The sequence below is a fragment of the Anser anser genome (assembly GCF_964211835.1).
Source record: "Anser anser genome assembly, chromosome: 1".
Taxonomy (NCBI): domain Eukaryota; kingdom Metazoa; phylum Chordata; class Aves; order Anseriformes; family Anatidae; genus Anser; species Anser anser.
Genome location: NC_139720.1, coordinates 140,865,715 through 140,889,866, shown reverse-complemented (window position 1 = coordinate 140,889,866; position 24,152 = coordinate 140,865,715). Strand labels below are relative to the sequence as shown.

At 38.0% G+C, this 24,152-nt stretch overlaps 1 protein-coding gene across 2 annotated transcripts in view; it reads right to left on the bottom strand.

Annotated features, from left to right (window-relative positions):
- ATP10A (ATPase phospholipid transporting 10A (putative)) overlaps window positions 1-24,152 on the bottom strand; it is a 113,979-nt gene that overhangs the window by 30,124 nt on the left and 59,703 nt on the right. The window contains exons 3-7 of one of the 2 annotated variants that reach the window (XM_083847825.1): window positions 18,946-19,031; window positions 13,036-13,142; window positions 12,799-12,930; window positions 10,524-10,657; window positions 9,085-9,337 (exon numbers count right to left, since the gene is read on the bottom strand). In XM_083847825.1, coding sequence (XP_083703951.1) covers window positions 9,085-9,337; window positions 10,524-10,657; window positions 12,799-12,930; window positions 13,036-13,142; window positions 18,946-19,031 — 712 coding nt within the window. The remainder of the gene's footprint in view (window positions 1-9,084; window positions 9,338-10,523; window positions 10,658-12,798; window positions 12,931-13,035; window positions 13,143-18,945; window positions 19,032-24,152) is intronic. The other variant, XM_083847826.1, reaches the window with a different exon arrangement.

The window sequence follows — 24,152 nt, the reverse complement described above, 5'->3', positions numbered from 1 at the left end:
AACTCTCTGCGCTCCCGAGGACTATTCCACTGCTGAGCTTGATGAAATCAGGCAAATAATAGGGATTTCACTGCAGTCTGAGAAGGAACTAAACAATCCAGAAAACTTTCCTGTCCTTCCCAACAGCATATGGAAATTTCACAGAGTATTTTCCAGCAAAAATGTCACATCTATCCAACTGCAGCTAGCTGACACCCGAAGTGTCCTGCATCTACCCTCCAAGCATGCCTACAGAGCACGGCTTGCTCAGACTGTGCAAAAGCCTTGCTCAAGGCCAGGTTCATCTGCTGCAGTGGGGAGATGTGAACCCAGATGCCTGATTCCCATTCTACTACAAAAAACCACCCTGGGGTCTGTCCCCTCCCCTGTGACCGGCGTGACAAGTGGAGCAATGCCATATGTGGTACCACACTTACTGTACCTTCAACTGCTGTACATACACATAATGAGCCAATTTTTCCCAATGAGGCATTTCAGAGGAGTACTTTGCTAGTCGAGACTTCAGCTACAACAATTAAAGTTAGAAACCAATCCAGGCATTTCAATACGTAGAAGATAAAAGTGAAGCAGAAAGAAAAGGTGTGAAAGCGCTGTGCAATCCAGCCCATCTAACAGCAGCTTCCATTTAGTTGTAACTGATGTATAACATATTTTTCCATTCCTAAAGATCATGGGCATTTAATAGCCTGGGTTATTCATTAGACAGGCACATGCCGTTTTAACAGGTACCTATTTATTCCTTCATTAGGTATTCATTGAAAAGCCTCTCATTATACTCTCAAAATAATCCACACTATGCAGATGTACAGTGCAAGTTACATACTTGTGGCTCTGCTCTGTTTCAGTTCCCTAGTGTAACAAATTAGATTTCCTAATGTCAAATGATAAATCGCTAGCATGTAAGTTAATTATTCAGGCTTTTAACAGAAAAAAAAATTGCACATGAAGATTTTTCTTTCAAAATATTTCCTGGGAAAAAAAAAGCTTGTATCACATATAGTGAGTTTGCCATGGGATCATTTTAATGCGGCTAGCTTTATGATCAAAGAAAACCCATCCTTGCCATCAGCTGTAATTTTCAAACATGTTTTAGCTGTCAGAAAGTGGTCAGAGGAGTTGAAGTCAGACCACACACAGTATCTAGTGATAGCTCTACCAGTACAGTATCGTACATCAGAGTGTTTTTCACATCTATTTGGAATGTGTACAGGCTCTGCCTGAAATGTGGGAGCTGGGAGAGGTTCCCAGTTCCTGGCTGTAAATACACACCCAGGCCTTGCTCTGACTGTGTGCCTAAGGCAGTCTGGAGTATGCAACATCCTTAGATTTTGCTGGAAGAAAATTCAGACCATGAAGGTAGGAAGGGCCACGATGCTTCTGGGTACATGGAGAGCAGACTTCAGGGCACACTGCAGATGAGTTTTGCCCCATAGCTCATATACAGCCCTAGAGTCTGGACCTTGAGGTTGATGTAGACTAACTGGATGATTGAGGAGGTTCCTTCATTAGCATTATTTGGTGTGATTTGTGCTCTTTTGTGTTATGTGATGGGAAAGAGGTTGAGCAACAGCACCTCCAGTGCTGTGAGGGCAGTTGCTCAGTGAGCCACACAGCTGCAAACAGAAGAGCACAGCATCAGTGGCTTCTCCTTTCACTGCCCACCTTGTCCTTTGATGTGAATGACAAAACCTAGAAGACAGCTCAAAAAATGAGGGAGGTCACTGGTCTCCTTGACCGTTCTGTTGCTTGGTAATGGGCTGCATGGAAATGAAGTTCACTTCACCCGCACAGGCTGTTCCCTGTGACTTGTTGCATGAGCTTTGGGGCAGCACATAACTGACCTGTTCCATCACTCACGCGCACTAATTCTCACCTTCTTCTGCTCTGTAAGCCTCTATGCATTTTCCCAGGGGAACTGCAGATCCCTACCTGTGAATTTAATTCAACTGATCATAGGTTTGCCTGTATCAAAAGGAGCCTGCAGTGTGCCATAAGCACTGATCCAGGCCCTCGATCAAGATACGAGCCAGGCTGCTCAATGGTTTGCCCAGCATCCCAGTTTCCTTCCACAGGAAACCCAGGCATGCAAAGAAGGAAAGAGCCATGTAGAAAGTAGATACAAGACTGGAATCTCATTTAATCAAGTAAAATCTAACTCTTTTGATACTAAAGCTGTTATTTCAATTTTATACCAAGGTAAGCTTGTTATAAAAAAAGCAAAAAAAGGCCTTAGCACCTTTCAACATCTTCTCAAGTACAGTCTTACATATTATGCAGCAAGAATTAAGAAGTTTGAAGAAATAATGAAACAGTGCAATTGTTATGTTATGGCTAAGGTTCATAATGCTTCAACAGCGCGAAGCGTGCTTCTTTGGGAACATTCTGTTCTCTCCACCCACTCAGCCCTCTCAAATTCAGAACCTTTTTGTATGAACATTACAACCTGAAAGACATTGTTGTGGGATGCTTTTCAGTTTCAGCACTGAAAATTCATGGCCTTGATCTTTTGTCTGATAGAGAGTTTTTTATTAAGGGCAGAGACACAAACAGCTCTGAGAAACACAGTAATGCAATTCATGAAAGTCAAATTTCACTGTCCTCTAGTTCACTTTATATTTACAGCACAAAGAAGAAAGGATAATTAATACTTATTCCATGAACTCTCTTCCATCTTTCAGAAGACAGCAGTACGCTATCAATAAAACTCCTGTCGTAGTTGATATGTATTTGAAAATAGTATTTATTTTTGTATTTAAAAAACCCTTTTATTTCATAATTTTTTTGTTTTTGATTATCTTCTTCAGTTGTCACATAAATACACCTTCCATGCTACCTCTATTCTACCATGAGGCATCCATTTTAGAAGCTGATGGAGGCACCACTGCCATACAAGCAGATGTCTCACTAAGTAGAAAAGCATGATCAGGAAACTATAAAATAATTTGTTCCATGCAGAACGAAACTCCAGACCCCCCTAGACCAGACTAATTCAGCTGTCAGTGTGTAAGCCCTAATTTCCCCATGGAAACAGGGAAATTTCACCCCAAACCATTTGGATAAGGCTGTTACTGAGTTACCATGAAGTAAGTCTAGATGTACAGTATGTATTTGCACCACCTTATTTCCTAATTATTTTATGAGTGCAAGCTTATTTCACTTTTAAGTGCTCTCTAGTGTCTACACAAAGAGTCACTCAAGCAGCTAGCATGCAATAAATTTGTATGAGTGTGCTAACATAAGCTTAACTTAGTTTACTTTGCAAGATCTTCCTCGTAAAGAAAGTCTTGAGATTAGAAAACACCAACTTTTCCATCTTCTCTCCTCTTGGCAACCCCAGGGGTTTGAAAAGAATAACCTTAAGTCTTTTATTAAGAACTCTTTACTCCACTTAGAAATGGAGATTATCCTTATTCCTCTAGAGATTTTCCAGAGAAATTGTTAGTGTAGATATACGCTTAGAAGAGAGTATTACCTGTCTCTAAATCTGTCCATCATGAATTATTCCGTGTTCTATAGGAGTTCAAAATACAGCACTCCCAATGTATTTAGTTCTACATCTGCTGGCCCTGATTCCCTCCACAGTCTCCAATTACATTTTTTCAGAAAGCAATAACAAATGTAAAGAGAAACTACAGGAGAGCTACACAGAGTGTAGCTCTTCCTCCAGTGTGCCTGAAACACCCAGTCCTGTTAATAGTTTTGATCTTTCTGGAGAAAACCTAAATGGACTATCCTGATATCTGAAGGCTATCAAGTTGAAAAAGAAAGGCAGAGGAGAAGTCCCTTTGGAAGCAACAGCCACATTTAGGGAAAAGGCTTTATTGTTTTTTATTTATTTATGTACTTAGTAAATTTAACTTTTTAGTAAATTCAATTTATTCAGTAAATTCCAGTGTGGCTAGAATGTGCAGTCTATGTCTTTTGATTACATACAAAAGGAATAAGAAAGTTCCACCACAAAACAGTTCCACAAACTAAGAAAAAGATTTTTCCATGTAATGATCATTGCTATGAAAAGTAGTTGTTGAACAATCTTCAGCACGAAAAAACAGAGTACAGATAGAAACTCCTTTCTTAAATTCAGTGACTAAGAAACTTTGCTAGCCAAAGGAAAATCACCAGGGTTTTCACCATTTGCTTTCAAAAACTTAAAAACTTATCTTTTTCTTACATTCTCTAGAATTTTCTCAGAGTCATTGGAAGGAAGTAGGAAGAATGCAAAGATTGAAAAAAAAATTGGTTTTTCAGAATTGTGTGGTTGCATTCATAGAGCTTCAACTTGTGTTTTGTCAAAAGTTCCATACAATGGGTGGCCAAAACTAGAAAAACAGAGATCACACCCCATAGACAAGAGGCAATTCATTTAGCATTTGGAAAACATCTAGGACAAATGTCAGGCCAAGAGCATCTGGTTATAGCTAAATCATATAATGACTTTCACAAGCACAGTCAGCTTTTGGGCACCTACTCTCCCTAGGATCAGCAGATAGATTTGGGCCATGTCCAGTTTCTGGAATTGTTAGAAGCTGGTGATTAGCCCGAAAAAAAGAGCTGTGGTATGGCAATGTAGTTTTTACGTATAGGGCAACAATTCCTTGTTTTTTGGTGCTAACATTCTTTTGGGCTAGGAGGAAGCACTTGATTAGAAGAGTAAATTCTTTTTTTTTGGTGGTGTGGCACTCCTTTGCAGTATCATCTTATTGTAGAAGCAGCACACAGCAAGGTGTTAGCTTTAAGAAGTAAGAGAAAGATACCACTCCATCCACTTCTGGGATTAAACCAGAGTATAGTGCCAATGGGTATTCCATAAATGCTGAGGACATTTATGAATAGGACAATCATTCTTCCACTCAGAAAGGTCCATGACATATCCTGCTCCTGAATTAACACACTCCAAATCAAGAAGAGCCATTGAAGGAAACAAGATTTGAGAAAACGTAACACAAATATGAGATGGGAATTCTCTTCACCTGTATTTAGAATCCTAAAGCACACAGAAAATGGCATGTAATATATAATAAATCTAAATGTCTAAAACAGGCATGATGAGCTACCTCCTACAAATGATTAATTTTCTTCATTAACTGTAAAGTCACTAGATGTCTATCTTCCACATAAATATCTAAAATTAGGTAACAAGAATCTCATCCCTTTCAATATGGTCTCCACGAGGCCCACTGATCAGTTTGATCCTGATCGGTGCATATTCTGTCACCAAAATATTATAGGTGAGTTCAACAATGATGAATATTTGCTAGAGTTTGCGTCATGGAACAGCTGCCAAGCACGCTCACACCTTCCCTCTCAGCTTTCACGTGTTCTTGGATCCTCTTTGGTGCTAAGCCCTCACATAGCAGTACCCATGACTAATACTTTGTACTGTCTCCAGTTGGCTAGGAGATTCTGTCCCACGCTGGTGGAATTTACTGGCCTCTGTTATTCATGGTTTTGTCACCTCTTGTCTAGACTAAAACAATACAGTATCCTTGGGCATAGTGCCATCAGCCCCATAAGAAACGTAGAGCCAGTGCAGAATTCTGCAGGAAAATGTCTCCTCCAGCAAATTCATGAAAACTGTCCCTTGCTCCCTACACTGCCTAAAATAGTATTAAGTCTTTTTCAGTTTTTTTTTTTCTTTTTGAAACATTTGAATTGCTTCAGCCTTGCATGAGGTCCACATACGCCTCTGTGATGAAAACCATGATTAATATGCCCACTTTTGATGGAAAACAGAACTCTTCCCCATAATCATAAAGCTCACCTTTTACATGGTGAATTACATGACTCCGTGGAACAAATTTCCAAAGAAAATAAGGACACTCCCACCACTCAAAAAGACATACCTCCCCAAATGCCAAACCTAACACAGCACAGTTTATGCCTTTTAAGTAGCCCCTGAACCAACACAAATTGCGCACTGCACAAAGGGAGAAGAAGAAGGGGAACAAACAAGCTATGTATGCATAATGAATGTCACACATTGCTTAATACACTAGCGACAGGAACTCAGATATGGTGATGACAACTGAGGGATGGCAATGACTGTGGAACAGAAAAGAATGGGATAACTGTTCATAACAAAATAAATTTTATGGAGAAAATCTTACAATGTAGTACGCATAAAATTTGTGAAGGCTATGTACAATCTGTTGATTGAGCAACTAACAGATATATAGCAGTCAGCAGTCCTAGATTAAGCAGAAAAAATACTTCAGCAGAAAATTCAAGTTCCAATGTGAGGAAATTTCAGACCTCATCTGCCAGTGTGGGCATGAGTTTCCCCCTTCCTGTGTATGCATGGCTGAGCCTCAGAATATAGGGGCTTGAGATGACTTTAGAGTAAAAATTGCCAGAATTTCTTAGCATGGGAAAAGAAACGTGTTACATCTTAGCTTTATTCTTGGATACGGCTGAATGGAACTGTTCTGACTGAAATTTCTCCCCCAGAACTCATGCCTGAGGCAGACAGCTAGCGTGGAAAACTTTAACCAAACAGTTAAAAGGTTTGTAAAACTATCCATAGCTGAAAACCGGATCTTAGCATGGGAAGGGTCAAGCAACTGAAATAACAGGCACTGCTACCCAGCCACAGCAGAATAACAAACTTAGGCCAAAGAGCTCAGAACTTTTATGGTAGAAAATGACTTGTTATCTTCAGCTTTTGGATCTTGACCTGTGTACAGCAATTTTAAATTCAGTTCTACAACTGAAAGACTACTCAGAATTTGATCCCAAGTAACAAATCACTATGCCTGAACAATTATTCAGATAAGTGAAGAAAGGCACAGATCAGCTTTGAAATGGATGAGAAAAGGTAGATGCATTTTATTTCGTTTTCTTGCGTATACGGTAGCCCCAAATCACTTGTCAAGTGAAAGATTTTAGAATTTTCTAATTCATGAAATCTTCAGTAAAGCCTCAGGAGGGGAGCTGGATGGCATCCAGCAGTTGAAACATATGTCCCAAAACCTCAGAGGGGAATTCAGATACTCCAGTGTAAGACACAGAAAAGCTGCCGACAAATCATTTGCAATTAAGCACAGAGCAATGAAATGTTATTGATGAACTTACTAAAAAGGAATGAGCTGTGATAGACATCTCACTATATCTAAACAAAAAGATTTCAACAACAGAGAAGATAAGAGATGGTTAGAAAATCAGACTGTCGAGCAGCTCACAAAAGACTTGAATGAAGAATAATTTTTACTCCCTAATTATAGGGAACAAAAGCAGTAGAAATTATCCCAATTTAAGCATAAAATGGCAGAGACAGTTCTATTTTTTCTAGAAGTGAAAAAATAAAGTGTATAAATAAAGTACCAATTTTAAAATGATATTTATGTCTGCTATTTTATATCAACTGGAGTTACAAGTAGCCCAAACATAGAGGTAAGTGAAAGGAATGACAGAAAAAAGAATCAATTAGTTTATTCTAGGCGTTTAATTGATAATTTTGGTTGTAGTGAATTTCACTCTGCTTTCCTTAACATTTATATTATAACCTGAAATCATAAGATGAAAGCATGCACAAACTTAGATTTCTGTTAAGTGCATTACATTTGAAGAAAAAAGGATCTGAAAGTCAAGATTCAAATTCAAGAGCCTGAGTTCAGCCTCCACAATGGCTGATGCTCTTAAACTCATAAAAATACCCTTTCTGCACTGTTTTAGTTGGCAGTACCATCATCATTCCTCCAAGGAACACAGTACATTCTGAAATTAGTATAAATAAACAAACAACCAATGGCAAAGAAGAAAAAAAGAATGAATATAGAGTGTCATGAGCAGAACTCGGAGTCTAGAAACATACTCTTAATCCCAACTCTTCTTTCTTTCTTACCTACACTACAGAGGTAGGAAGTGATACCCTCTCCCTATTTCAGTTCTTATTTCTGTAACACTGGGGTAATAATACTATAATACTACCCACCCCCCCCCCCCCCCCCCGTTTTTTTTTAAGAGTGCCTTAAATATAAGGTGTCAGTACTAGAAAAAAAAAAAATCAATCATTTCACAATCCAAAGCTTCAAAATATCTTTTTCTACCTTGGAATCTTCTGAACTTTTTAAAGCATGTGTTAAATTTTCCAGTCTATTTGATTATTTCTCTTATTCCATATACTTTTTGTAACCTTGACTTCTGTAATGGTCTTCAAGAAAACTTCCTTATCAGTGATTTTAAAATGTTATGTAGATTAAGAAACTTAATTTTTGCAATTAGAAATGCAATACTGTAGGTATTGATATTGCTTGGTACACAGATGGAGTTTGATTTGAAGAGTTAAGATCTGTTACATAACAAACAATAACAATAAACATTAGAGGAAAACAGGAAAACAGTTAAACAAAAAAACTAAACAAAAAAAGAAAACAAACACAGGAATTCACTTCATTATTTTAAGAGAGTGACAAGATGACATAGGGATGACCACCCTCACTTTCCCTTGTGACAAAAACCAGCTTTTTAGTGTTTCAGAGCTCTGATACCTGTGCACATTCTCTCAACTGCAATGTTCCCATAGCACTGGAGGTATTTTAACACAGACACCTGTCACACAGGCGCACTGAAAAGAATCTGATAAAGGTAACATAAAATATGCTATTAGATCAGATTATGTTTCCTGTGAACATGAAAAGCAGAAGCTTTGTTTATGATCTGTTCTCAGCACACAAGGATAACCTCATTCCAGGTATTCAATCAGACATTAATCTGGCTGTGTGCTTAAAGCTGGTATTTTACATAGTATATTCAAACAAACCGTTGTGTATCTTCAGCACTATTCAATTTGCTTAAATTAGCCATGTGCTCAAGTACTTTACTAAATCAGGAGCTAAAGCTAGAAGCCTCAACTGCCTCGATGCCTTACTGTGGATGTTACAGAACGTTTTGGTAAGATTGTCATTGCTAGCTGAACACAGCCATCAAATTATAGTAACTTGAAAACAGCTATTATGGAGTCTGCCGAGAAGATACATGCAATTTCTTTTATTTTTCTCTTTGATTTAAGATTACAGCAACTTTTTAATCTACTTCAGATTGCACCAAAGTACGGCAGTTAGATAGAAAACAAGATCGTGAGCTCACCGTTATCGTCATGGGAATACTCTATTCCAGAAACAGTGCATCTTCGGAAAACCATCTTGTTTTCAGTAAGCGTCCCAGTCTTGTCTGAAAAGATAAACTGCACCTGACCTAAGTCTTCTGTGATATTTAAAGCTCGGCACTGCAGCTGAGAGTCTGTTTCTTCATCGTATAAATCTTTATCTTGATGAATAAAGTATACTTGGCAGATTTTAACTATTTCAATGGACACATATAAAGAAATTGGAATCATAACCTAGAATACACAAAAAGAGAGCGAATTAGGAGAAAACAAGCAAGGATACTCTGAATTAATAAAATCTAACTTGGCAGTGGACAGAACACAAAGAGACTATGTACTTTAAGCATCTACTCTAAATCTATTAACATGTTTGAAAAATATCTACTTACTGAGCTAGATTAGGAAAACCTACAGTGAATTGCAGATCTGAAATACATTATTATGTCTGAAGAGAAGCAAATATTTTTGGGGCTAATAAGGTGAGCCTGAAACTAACCAGGAAAACAAAACAAAACAAACAGCATGGTCAGACTCCTGTAAGTGTGAAATAATATTTTGTATTTAAAGAACAGAATAATTTTATTCGGCATAAATAATAGACTGTTTACAAATTCACTTTGCAGCAGTAAGAGAAACAAAATAAGAACTGTAAAGCTTTCCACAGGAACAATCACTGTGGCCACGGCTTTTGCACTGCAGGTAATCTGAATGAAGAACACATTCTTTAGTTGCTGAAGAGAGATGTGAGACATGTCTCCAGAGAAGATTTTCAACTGTTTACTAAAGATTGTCAAAGATCCATGAAATACAGAACTTGTACTTGAGTTTTCCCTCCAGACGTTTATTCAGCTGATACGGGGTTGTTAAGAAGCATGTTTTCTGAAAGTGGCTAAAGAAGTATACAACTTATGTTCACACCAGGACAGTGTACCCAAAGTGGCACCCTGAACCTCTGATGTGTTGTTTCACAGTGGGTGGATATGAAGCATAAAGCTTTTTTTCTCCCAGGAGGATCCATTGCATCCTCTCTCTTCCTACTTGTTTAAAATAAAATAGAATAAAATAGACCTGAGTCTTTTGCAGAAGGTTGGTTTTCAGATGGTTTTCTTCTCGAAGACCAGTGCAGTTCTGACAGCTTATCAGATTGTTCGACAGTGTTTGACAGTGTATCAGTTTGCTTATTTTTAGAAAAGTTCTCATCTTTTTACCACGGGGTAGACCATATCTTTCTTTGGTTTAGGTTTCTGGTTATATATTATCACATTCCCTGTAGATAAAATTTAAGTGACTACACGTAGTTCATTTTAGTACTTGATTAGCTTCTCACATGCCTTAGTTGTAGAAAGGGTACTACACACACTGCACATTTATACCTTTATTACAGAATGAACACAGGTGACATTATATACAACTTGTATACCTGAAAAACTATGATCGCTGTCAGAAATAAATACACGGAAGCTAAAACAGGAGACAAGTATTTGCCATCAGGCCCTGGAACATCAAAAACTGGTTTCTTCTTCTCACCGTATTGCCATACCCATAGGCCATGACCTGTAGAAGAGTTGAAAGAGAGAGAAAACCATAGTAACTCCAAGAAAAAAAGGTTCATGATACAAATTTGTCCTTAGAGATGAGTTACACAGGAAACTGATACTTGTTTTCAGCTACTCTGTCTGTCTTGAAAGTGGTCCCAAAAACGTACTTTTTTCTTACTTTTTTTTTTTTTTTACAGGGGTTAGTCACTTCAGGTAACTTTATCCAAAAAAAGCAATCTGGCTAGTCTAAATTATTAGTTTAAGCTATGAGTAGCAGCAGAGCCAACAGCAGTGAAGCTGAGGAACTAAGAACAGAAGAGATTTAGAGTCTTGCCAAAAGCCTTTTTTTATCAATCATGCTGGTAACTACATAAAGATAAGGATATTATTATTTTGGGAAAAGCACATTCTTGTTAAAGATAGAAAGTTGCCTTTTTAAGTAGCGTGCTAAGATTTGCAGCCAGTATCTTCTGAAAGAGCCCCAAGAGACCTAAAGTGCTTTGCCTGATGTTTTAGGGTTAAAACCAAGGAATAATTCCCCCACCATAAGATGCCTTCAAATTATCTTCACAGCATGTCAAAAATCAGCAAAAGAAGACAAAGGCCTATGTTAAAAGTAATCTTTTGAAAGACACGTTTTATTAGGTTTTAAACTTTTCTTTACATCTTGATACAATAAAACAGCATTGAACTCTTGAAAAATAAAAACAATACTTAAGCCAAGTAAGAAAATTGTTTTGCCCTTGTGCTACCAATACGAGCATATCATCGGACTGATGTCTGTATTTTTATTCTTGAGAGCAAAAATTGAACTCCCACACTTAGAATGACCTACATCAAGACTTGTTTTATAAATATCCTGCTTCAGATTTCCTCCCCTTACACTGTCTTGACAGGAGGCACAAAAGTTGCCTGACTCAACACAGCTTTGCACGCCTGAAGCACCAGGCACCCCTGGTTTTGAAGCACTCGAGCAAACTTCTTCCCAGCTGTACGTGGCTGCTACCACCTCCAGCGGTTTGCTTTGGCCCTCTGCTGGTGGTTTCTGTCCTTGGAGCAGATGATGCCACGTGTGTCACCTACCCTGTGCCACCTCCTCCCATTTGCATTCATACAGCCCAGGAGTCACAGCTGTAGTGAAGCCACGGTGGCACAGAGCCTGCTGCCACTGCTCTGGGGACATCGCCCCTGCTGCAGTGGCAGAGGGGACAGCTGCAGGCAGGGGCTCCCCGCAATTAAGCCCACTGCAGCACTTCTCCCCCATGCTGAGATGCTGCACAAGTGTCTTGAACTCAATGGAAACAAATACACTGACTGATTCACAGCTGGAAAAAACTCATCTTTGAGCAGTATTTAACAATACCTGGAAAAAGGCACACTGAGACTTATTAAAAAGGCAAAGGATTGTTATTAAACTACACAGTGGTTGTTAGGAAACATTCTGGTGTTTCTGCAGCATGACTCACACACAAACATTAGAGAACACACAAACATGAAGGATATGGAATTCATATGCAATATATTAACAATCATTTTGGGTGCCAAATGTAAAACTCAATTCTTTCTCACAAGTGAACAGAAAAACAGCCTGCAGAGTATTAACCTGAACCTCAGCATTTCCTTAAACACTCCAGGAAGTCTAAAGGGTTTTCTAATTGGATTTATGCAGATTTAGACTTTTATGTATTTCTTCGGGTTTAAAGCTACCGCCTTAGGGACAGTGCATATATGTTGTACGCTGTGCCCTTGATTTAATAAATAGTACTGGGGAATAGCACTGTGCTAATTATGTTTATTCTCTGCTCATAAATTACTTTGTTGACTGATTAATGGCATGTTATACTCCACCACCTGTAATTTTGAGGGCACTGCCTATAAAGTGGCTTCTTTTCGACTTGACATTTTTGGAGGTGGTAAAATCTATGCATTCAGATCTCTGGTACTATTAGCATATATTTGATTGATACTAAGAAGCTATTTAAATGGGACCGTGTATCAAAACATCTTGATTTCAAGGAAACACAACCAAAATTGGATAGTATGGAGGCAGCTATACAGATTTCATGCTTTGGCATATACACAGGTTTTTGGTAAAGCTAAGTACATGAATCCCAAATGAGTCTGATACTTAAGTTTCTATTTTTAAAGAGTACTTACCAATGGCAGAAAACAGACACATGATTAAAAGTATGAGGATACACCAAAGGACATCAGCATTCATCTGTCTTTCAAGCTTACTGCGCTTGTAACGGGGTCCATTATTATTTAATAAAGCTTTGGTCTCATGCCCTGCAAAAGCAATTGCATCAAACGATGTAATAGGGATTTCTGTTAGTGTTTCAAGGAAACTATGAAAAGACAGGATGAGCAGTCAGACAGAAAAACAACTTTTACCTGCGTAGATTACAATTCCTGCAACTTCTTCTGTATTTCTAATAGTGCATCCACGTAACAAAAGATTTTCTTTGAACAGTCCGTCTTTTTTTCCATTTTTATGTATGCTGCAGAAAATTTAAAAACAGAACAAAGCACAGCATATCAAAACATTAAGCTTATTAAATCATACTACTCTGTAATATAAGCCCAGGAAACATCTTCAAATTTTAAGAAGTTTTGTCAACCTGAATGTGAAATATTTCCTTATATCTTCCTCCTGGGAAGATCCTCTGAATCCCAGACATGCAGCAGCCCAACTGGAGCAGTACCAGTTGCTCTGGCTAGGCTGTGGGATATACAAGTGGGATATACAAATGTACTGGACATACGTTCACTAGCAATACGAAGGTCAAATCTACAGCACGTGTGCAGCCAATCTAATGTTTTGAAAATGCATTGAACTTTCTGTGCTTGTACAAATTGCGCATGCACAGTTGTGCATGTCCAGTCACAGTAAAACCAATCCATCTAAGAGCAATTGTGTAGTGCATAACATTCACAGGGCATTCACGTTTTTATCAAAAAAATCCTAAAACGAAATATGGGGAAACTGGGAAAAGGCAGTGCTTCAGAAGCAGTGACACTAAGGAAGATGTGCCAGGAATAATACATGTAAGTTCAGTGAAAAAGAAAGGAAAACATATCCATGTGTTCATCAGTGAGAACAAGACAGATTCTTTTCAGAAGTGTCTCACTGTCTAAGAAAGAAGAAATGGCACGTGCCCTGATGAGTCTTGTTGATTTCTTGTTGATTTGCACCAAAGCACATGTGAAAATCAGAAAGTTATATTTCCACTGCAACTTCTACTGTGTATGGATGGAGTGACTCAAATTTCAGTTGCTGGAGAACTACAGAAAACAGCCTTATGAGAATTAACTGTCACAAGTGAAATGACAACAATAGTAACAACGATTAAAACATAGCATTACAATGTTTTATTAGGTAAAAAAAAAGAAAAATCAAATAATCATTTCAGACCTTGTCTGCATGAATAAAATTTAATTTAACAGACTGCTGTACCCTAATGCCTCAGAGCACGTTAAAGCAATCTGAAATGTGTCCATGTTCTGCCTTCACTTGCAAAGCATCAAAACCATCACACTTCCAAGTTATAAAAAAACAATTGCAATAAGAAATTAGCAAAAGCTGGGAGTGTAATAGAAACCCTGCAAAACTGCAATGTGCTAAACTAAAATTTACACTGTGCTGTTATAACGTCAAACGATGGATACCTAGATTTCAGCGTTTAAAACCCTGTGTTCCCTGAAATCTATAAATTGGCTTAAAATTGTGATTTTCACACACACACAAAAAAAAAGTGGAGTTGTGGAGTTCTTTTTATTTGTTTTCTATTTTCTATTTTCTAAGCCTTCATACCTGGGTTGTATCTTCATGCTTTTCTCTGTTAGAATTTTTTATTTTTCTAAATGAAAATGAAAACTCTAACTTTAGCACATGCTTCTAGGACCTCAGGCCTGAAGACCTGTATCGAATCCCCTGAGATATGCAAGAAAAAAAAAAAAGGCTCAGAATGGTGAATCCTTTGTAGTCTTTCCCAGGCCAGTAGGACTGCTTGCAGATTAAGGAACTGGTCATGCTAAGTAGCCTCTAGTCAGTGCTCTGAATGAATGGAACATACCCATAAATAATATATATACATATACATATGTATATATATATATATAGACACATGCACAGTCCTCTTTATTTCAGTATAATATATTATACCCACTCCCTGCTTCTAAAAGCTCAACAAATTAAAAGCATGGGTGTTCCAACAGGTACGCTTAGCTTTTCTCTGCTAGGGAAATGGAGAAAAAGAGGTGGATCTGAGAGCTGAGGTAACTGCAGCCGGCCTTATTTATTTATTTATTTATTTATTTATTTATTTATTTATTTTCATGAGGAGAAGACTTCCCCTGCTCAGTCCATCATCCCCCTGGGCCTCATGTACGAGGGGAGAGGTTTTGCTCAGCAAACCTCTGTCACTCACTGCCTCTCCTTTTGCCAATGGAGCTTCAAAAACTGGGGGCTGCCCAACAGCAGGTGTCAATTAGTGTAAACATTGATTGCCACTGGAGAATTACCCACATTTAATTGGGCTTACACTATGGGAAATATTTTTTTAATGAATCCATACTGTAGAAATTATGCTACTTTCAGGGTTCTGCTGTTCCGCCAGCTTTTTAAGACCGAATTGTACATTAGCTTTCCTTCCTCATAAATGAATGTTAGCTTGAGTTTTCTATGACGTCTCTAAGCCACAGTTACAATTCCTGTTAAAAAATGGACTTTTTAAAGATAAACCTACTTAGAAAGTAATTACTCTGGTTTATGATCTTATAGCTTTCATCAGTTCTTTACACTTGGCAGTAATAGTGGACTGCAATAGGCATATTGTTCATGGCAACAATTACTTGTGTACTTTTCCTATACTATTAGATTTTGTTCTCATTTAGCTTATACCACATCTGATCCTGCTCCACAGCAAGGGTGCAGTTATCTGAAGATAACCTGTAGATGTCAAGACCATTGGGCTGCCCGCTGTCCCTGCCACTTCTCGCTCTTCTCATCGCACACAGGCAGTGCCTCAGTGTCCAAAACACGCCTGTACCATGCGGTATGGGAAAGGGACCGACCAGACACAGCTAGCTGACACCTTGCTACAGCACTGTGAGAGGGCTTGTGCAGAAACAAGCCTCCTGGTTTAATACAGTAACTCCAACACAAGTCCGACAAGCGTTCACTTCAGCCTTCTTTCATGCTTTTCCTTGTTCGCCAGCATTAAGTAGCAAGGTGACATATCAATGCTGAATTCAAAAGGCAGTATTTTCTTTCATTCTGGTATTTCAAATTTCTTACAAAGCAAATGGTGGAGCTGTCATTGCTTCTCAACATGTGAGAATCCCAAAGAAAATACTTAAACGTCACCATCCTCGATCAGAACCTTCCCGACTCAACACCGATGAAACGTATTCCAGTTTGATTTGGGGAAATTCTGAGTCACTACAGCATGTCAGAGAGACAACGATGCCTAACCTTTTTTCCTTAAAAAAATGCAATGTGATTTTATATTATTTTGTTTTTGTAAACTTAGGACAAGTTTGAAATAGAAATGCACACATGCATTTATATATATATATTTATTATTATTATTATTATTATTATTGTTCCTTCTTACACCCATTTTGGAATTTCCTAAACAATTTTTCTGATATCACATGATTAGATAATGTTCTTTTCTAATGACATAATTTTTACCTTTCAGAGAAAAGCCGAGAAGCTGGGAGACTACTTCTTTTTCTCCTTTGCACACATACACACAAAAAGCTAGGAACAAGATTTTAAAGCCAATTTTGTTATTTTTTGTAACCTGAAACAGGATTTTTGAATGCCTGCCATGCATACTGTACATACTCTGGCTAGATGCACACAGTCAGAGGGCACGTAAGGTTTTTCTCTATTCTTTTTACCCACAAGACTTCTTATAGAAGAAATAAGAAAGAAGAAATGTTTCTGAGGGTGCAGAAACTGCAGAACAGTATTACAGCAAGCACTTAAGAGAGGCAACCTCCCTGCCTGTCTTGCACATACAGAGCATGTTCAATGCAGGTTTATGTTATCGTTGGTTTATATTATCTCATTTCATCCCGAGCTGCCTGTGCTACGTTGGTTACCTATAGTGATCACAGTTGGACTAACTGTGGAGACAAAATTGTACATGTTTATAACATGCACACACACAAATATTTCTATTCCCTTAAAGACTTATCATCATGGACCTTAGAACCAAAGGTGTTCTTCATATTTCAAACAGAAAAAGATAGACTTCTTCAAAAATGGAAACTTACTAAGTTCATAGCTTCCCTATTTAAATATCTTAGTAGCATTTCTTTGCAGTTGAGATATTATCAGTTTGGAGTTATCTGAACCTCTCTTTCAAGCACTGACTACTGGTAAGATTTTGAACAAGAGTTAAGGTCTGATTTTGACACAGTAATGACATGTTTCAATTGAGATGTGCTAATTACTATTCATCTTGCTAACATGCGATGTGAAATATACTCTTGATTTCATCATACTAATGAAGAAAATCTGAAAAGAGGGGGGAAAAAAGGCTCTCTCCCTTGACAAATCGGGAGATTGAGATTTTATTTGTTGATGGCTGCCCCCACTCTTCAAATGCCCTATGACCCTTCAGTTGTAAATCTCTTGCGGCATAGCTGAAGAGAACTAGGAAATGAGACTTGATGCTTCCTGCCAGATTCACAACTTTTGTCTTGATTTTTTGCTGGGTCAAAATAAATCCACATCATTTGTGAAATAGCCTTCCAGAACATACTACAGTATTATCTGCTACATAATTCAGTTTTGTAACTTACGTGCTATAGACATTTTTCACATGGAATACATAAATAAATACATAATGAAAGACACATTTATACATATCTTCTACAGCATTCAACTCTGATCTAGTTTAAAATGTCCCTTCCCACGGCAGGGGAGTTGGACCAGACGATCTTTAAAGGTGCCTTCCAGCCACAACCATTCTATGATTCTATGATTCTGTGCTCAATATTTTGGGGACTAAGATTCACACGCATAAAGTATGCTAGAAAAGTTGCCAAACTTTCCATTTCCATATCTGGAAATGTCATTTCTGCAGTACAGCAGGCTCTCTATTAATGTAGACAAGTTGCACACCCTCACACAGTAATATCTAATACAAAACTTTTATCTTTAAATGAACTGTAGGGTTTTGCGATGTTAAATAAAGGAACACATTTTCCCACACTACAACTTGATGTAGTTTTGAAAAAGCTATCCTGATTTACACCAGTTGACAGTACATCCTACACAATCTGTGACATCTGAGAGTAGTAACCGAGCTGGTAAATAGCATCACTATAAAAAACTCTCCAAGCCCCAGCAATTTTCAGTCTTCGTGCTATTTACGCAATTCAATACTGCTCATCACTCCTAATCCATACGGATAATAAATTATGGTATTCTAAACAGAATTAGCATCTGTTTAGCTCTTTTCATTAAAATTTAGACAAAGAAATTAAGTATCCTGGTCTTTCATGCTGCATGAGGTTACAGACTGCAGAAAAATAAGTCACGGAAGAGTGCACCTCCTAAGTCACCACTACTGTTGGCATGCCCACACACTACAATCCTGGCTACATTAGAAGCAAAGCGTTCTGTACGTACTTAAACATTTCACATTTGTTTCTGAGTAGGCCTAATTGGCCAGAGATGAGCACCCAGTTAATGCAGTTCTGTTTGTTTAGAATTAAGTCAAGCGGTCGTACGTGATTCTGCATGGTAATGAACAAGCACGCCCATTGTATGAGATAATTGTTTTATTTTGTCTGAATGAGAGTAAAGGAATACTGCTGTAGCTGGAGAAATATCAGTTTTGCCTTCTGATTTTCCTCAATGACACTTACATTAAAAGAAACATCAAACAGACACATCTTCATACAGAGTACAACAGATTGTGCTTGTTTGTTGGCTCTCTTGGACTGGTTTTCTATTTCCTCCCATTTCCAGATGGGCTTTTCTGATCCTTGGAGTGAGGGAAAGGGAGAAGAGTGTCCGTAACTGCACTGCTTCATGCATTCATTACTGGAGTTTAAACTGATCAAAGCTACCAAATACATTCGTCCTAAGGAATGGAAACGTGAGGCTCCCACCTCCATTATAGGAGAGTATCCTCTACAAGAGCTTGAATATGCATCCCTAGATATTTAGCATGACGATGGCATAGCTTATATAACACAGCCCAAACAGAAACAGCATGTACTTAATTCTGTATCAGAGGAAGGGAGTGTATACTGAAGGATATTATATGAAATACTCACATGTAACCTCGAAACCTACTTAAGTCGTTGTTTGGATTCTCGCATTCAATGACACTGGTGAACTTCAACGGGTCAAATTCTGAGTCCTGGAAAAATAAAAATACTAATTACTTAGTGCAAAGACTTGCAAATTATAGTCAGAATCACTTTCTTAAATAGCTTTCATAACATATTAAAGTTCATTTTTTCAAAGGCAATCAGTTGAATGACACGGACCACTGGCACTGAAAATTAAATGGACCTGAGCACCTGATTTCTGTAGGTACCTTGTAAAATCTCCCTTACAAAGATGACTTTTTTGTTCTGCAAGTGAAAGAATACGAGTTTCTAAAGCCATTAGATACAAGAAGCCAAACCCAGAAGTCAAATGAATTTGATCTGGACTCGAAAAAGCAAATTTACCTGGGAAGGCTCAGAATACTCGAAAGTATCACTATACATCAAGTTCTGTGAAGCTACTGCAAATCTAGGACAACATAAGTCAATATATTGTCCATTCTGAAAAAGCTAACATGAGGTTTTGAAATATTACCTAGATTTCTCAAATGCTTTATGACAACAAAGATAAATTATTCTACTACAGTAAATTAGAAACATATAGCAGAATAACTTTTCCTAATTAACACTTTAAAATCTTCTTGGTTCTCTACCACATTAGTCTGAAGCTAGTATTTTTGCTGACTGCAGATAGGTTTACCTGTAGGCACCACCTTGTTGTGCCTGAGCAAAAACATCCTATCAGAGCATAATTATTCGATTTTGTTAAATACAAATCAAGATTCTTCCTTCTTTGCCAGACTAAACAAACTACGCAGTGAAATGAGAGATGCCCAGTTGTGGTGCTGCTGAGATAGCTGTTTCTCCCCATCAGTGAGGACAACCATTAGAAAACTGCTTTGCACACTCTTTGAATGAAAGAACCAGTAATGAATCATCATATTATTGAACTTTCAACAGTGATCATACTGCAAATGTTATGTTTTTTTTTTTTCTTTTTTTTCTTTTTTTTTTCTGAGCAGCTGTAGACCCCAACCACTACCTTTATGGGAATAGCTGCCTGAGAATCAGTAACCAAAGGACAGTCCTATTGCCAGCTTCTCTGAAACACACAGGTGTCTCAATTTATTATTATTATTATTATTATTATTATTATTATTATTAACTCCACTCAGAAGATGTGCGAGAAACTACATTTTAAATAAGAGATAAAAGTGACTAGAGGATATGTCAGGATTACCATCAATGGTCCTCCTTAAAGGGGGGTGGTGGGGAATTTCTGCCAATTACGCTTGGAAGAAAGACAGCCTTATAGTATTATAGTGCACAGGAGACAATTCAAACCACCTACACCTGACACTTTTGGAAACCTTTACTGTATATTTGAGAAAGAAGAGATGTAAGAACTGTGAAGATGGGCTGTCACTTTGAGACAGCTACAGCCCACTGGAGGGAAGAATCACTTTTACATGCAGAATTCAGATTGTAAACAAGGAAAAAAATAAGCAGCAAAAACAAAGGCCAGCTTTGAGCAAAGATTAAGACTCCCATGCTGAGAATCAGACTCCCTAAATTACATCAAAGTCAGCAGTCAAGCACGTGAGCCTTAGCAAGAAGTCCAGGTGATCTTCTCCACACCAAATACTGTCAGTATTTAAGCTCATTAGGTATTTCTCTTGGTCAGCCTTAACTTTCTCTAGGTGACTGAAGCTTGATCCAGGGAATGCTCAGAAGTACCTAGTCCTGTGGAAGCAGCTAAACCTTGATTAGGCTGCAGAACGGGGCAGCCGCTGTGAAGCTGCACATCCACCCCCCTTGACCCTTATTCCTCTTCCTTATTAACACCACGCCAGCAGCCAGCAGCGCCCTGCAGCAGGCTTTAGGTCAGCTTCTTGCAGAGGGTGAAGTTCAGGCAGAAGCAGGTTGTGCTGGGAATGCCTGCGCTGTCTTTGTAACGCCTGCTCTGCTGCCCCAGAAAACCATCTTCTTTTCTTTTATGCCTTGGTATACTCCTTTGCAGAAAAAAAATAAACCAAAGTACGGGAAAAATAACCTACAAATAGTGCTCGAGGTGTTTAAATAATAAACTCTCTGACTGCCTAAGTATTGTGGTAAAGAAGAGTCACCACAGTAGATTAAATTGCATTTGCAAATTGGAGGGAAAAAGTTGGCTGGAAAGAGAAACATTTTTGTCTTTTGGTTACAATATACACATTGTGAAGAGTGTTATTCAGTTCAGTGCAAATTTTCATTTAGTGGTCCTAAGAAAAGAAAAGAAAGAAATCTTAGTATCTTTGATGAACGCCTCTGAGAGACTCCTGGAGACACCTAACAAAACCAGCGTAACCAAATGGTTTTCTTTGGTTGCTGAACTCAGCAAAGAGAGCATGGTTTCAGTGCCACACGGATGCATTAATTTGTACAGCAACCCAATTTCCTTGCTGCTGTGAATTCCTGACAGCAAAGCCAACAACTTTACAAAAAACAAACAAAAACAACAAACAAAAAAAACAAACCGAACCAAAAACAAACACAAAAATATATCAAGATCAGAGATTACTAAACCTACCTGACTTCCACATCACTATGACTGAACATGCTCTTTCTCCTGTTTGTTGGGTTCTTTGTATTTCTGATTCAGTTTTAGAACTAAAAATCTTGTATCATTAAATCTAACCGTCTGTGTACTTGAGTACTGTTACAATTATCTTGAAATATGTGATTATGGTTTTTAACCAGATAATATCTGGGAGGGGAGAAAATCTAATTAGAATAGTATTTTACATAAGGGAACAAAGCTGCTAAATTCTGATTTATTGCAAAATCTCTTTGGCTTATTAATAAATCAAATAGCTGCATCTCTTTCCTATGAAATGGAAGTGCAGATACATTGTATATTACACCTAATGACACTGTTTTGAAATGAAAATGTTTCTGGTAAATGAATGAACAAATATGTTACACGCTGCCTGTGTGCAACTGCTTTCACTGGCTATAAGGAAGCACAATGTTAACATAAGATTTCACAGTGTTCAAAGTTCTGTTCCTTTTTATGCTGATACCCACACTTCAGCAACAAATAAAACATGAACTGTGATGATGTTCTACTATATTAACAGCTATGGGGAGCTGCAGCTAGAAGTAAGTTAATGCGAAAGTATTGCTTTTGAAGTGCATGAATCATGATTTGTGCTGTTTTCTAGGTCCATGAAAAAAATATTAAATTCTCCCCCACTACCTTTATTTTTTCTCTTACAGTGAATTACCGTGTCACTGTTAAGACAAAGAATGTAAGATCAATATATGGTCGAAAATGGCCCTTCCGCAGACCTTTGTGCAGCAGTTATCTCATGTACCAGGTTTTCAAGTGTTTTACTTCCCACTTAGAGAACTGCAGGGTATTAAAGCTGTACCAGCCTTGAGAGGATGCAAAGCTCCATGCCTAGCCAGACTGCAAGCTGAACTGAGTTTTTTCAGTGCCTAGTTTCCTGAAAAAAATGACATTATTTGGTGTTCTCATGCTCTCCCAGTAGTCGTCAACAAGATCGGGTCACTCACAAAAAGCAGCTGAAGGTATTTTTTTTTCCTTTTGTAGCAAACATATTGCACAGTATGTACATCTATCATATGGTTCCTCTGCATGTCTTCCGAGTTTGTGTGTTGTGCACTGTTGGTTTGAACAACTGATTTTCTGATTCATATAAACCAGGGAGATACTGGCTGACTGCAAGTAAGTTTCCCAGAGTACTTCACAAAACTAAGGTCAGGGCTAAATTATGTTCATGTCAGTCAGACTGTTCTCTTAAACAACTTGTTCTCCTTTTGCTAGAATATAAATTTTAATTGCCATCACTAATTCTAAGGATGAGTCCCTGTAAGCCATGATTAAGGCAAAATAGCTTGCTTACCCTTAAGGCACAGTTCTTACTACTAAGTAGGGCTTAATTCAGTGCACAATCTGGTTGTTGTTAAGACATCATAGAAAATTGTGCTTGAAAGGATACATGAAGGTCACTGGAGAACCAAGAAGTCTGAAAGAAGGGCCAGAAACGTTTATACTAATCTCTGTGAGTGCCAACCTTGAAAAAAGCCTATATGAGCACCATGTACGTCAAAGTCTAAGCAAAGTCAAGCGCATGCAAATACTCTAAAGAAAAAAGAAACAACAACCAGAACTCAAAAGTTTTTACTCTTGCATTAATGCTCAAAGGCTGAACGCAATTATATTCCCTCCAGTCCAATCAACCTTGAATTCTCTTAGAAACTGTGAAAGAGCTACAGTATGAGAGATGGATGGTATTTAGGAGCCAAGAAACGCAGATTTGTCTTCCATGAAACTAAAAAGGGAGCTGAACCCTTGTTTCCCTTTCTTTTCAAGAAACTGGACCAGTGTATAACTAACTCTCTACCCATCCTATTCACACTATCTGAGCACTTGCAGACTGAAAAAATGAGTAACTTCATTCTTTTCCAAATGTTAGGTATTCCTCCTGCTTTTTTGATACAACAAACACAGATGTAAGCATTATTCATATGGGCTCCAATTTTGTTTTCTGCTGGTTTTGTTTTCTGAAAAGACTGATGCTGTTCCTCCTGTTGAGTTCAAATTTCACATCACCATCATGGTATGACAGCATTGTCACCCTCCAACAGGGGTCCAAGCTTTAATACTACCTGCGTACCAAGAGTATGCAAGTTACTTGAAACAGGAAACACAAAAAATGTGTCTGTTTGCCTTTACTCTAGAGAACGTAGGGAATAGGTGGATGGTTGTTAAATGCTGTCTGAAAAACTGAATGAATACAGGCCTGGACACAGCAAATGAAGAGATGGAACTGGTGGCATGCCTCATCCAGTGATGCGTGGTCTTGAACCCAGGAAACTGTTGCTGTGACTATCACGATACAACACAATTCTTTTTATGCAGGTAAATCACAATAACTTCAATCATTTATTCCCATATGGTTTGAGAATTTCAGAAATACAGAAATCAAGAAGAAATACATTATTTTGTCAGCCACAAATGCACAGAAACATTTCTGCATATCGCCATATTATGGTCATATATATCCCACATTCTAAAGCTTTTGGTGACTAAATACTATGCACTTCACACTAGAAGTAAGAATTATTTCTTGGCAATATCATTTTAAAAACAGAAAACCTGAAGGTTTCTGCAGAATGAAATGATAGACAAGATACATCACATG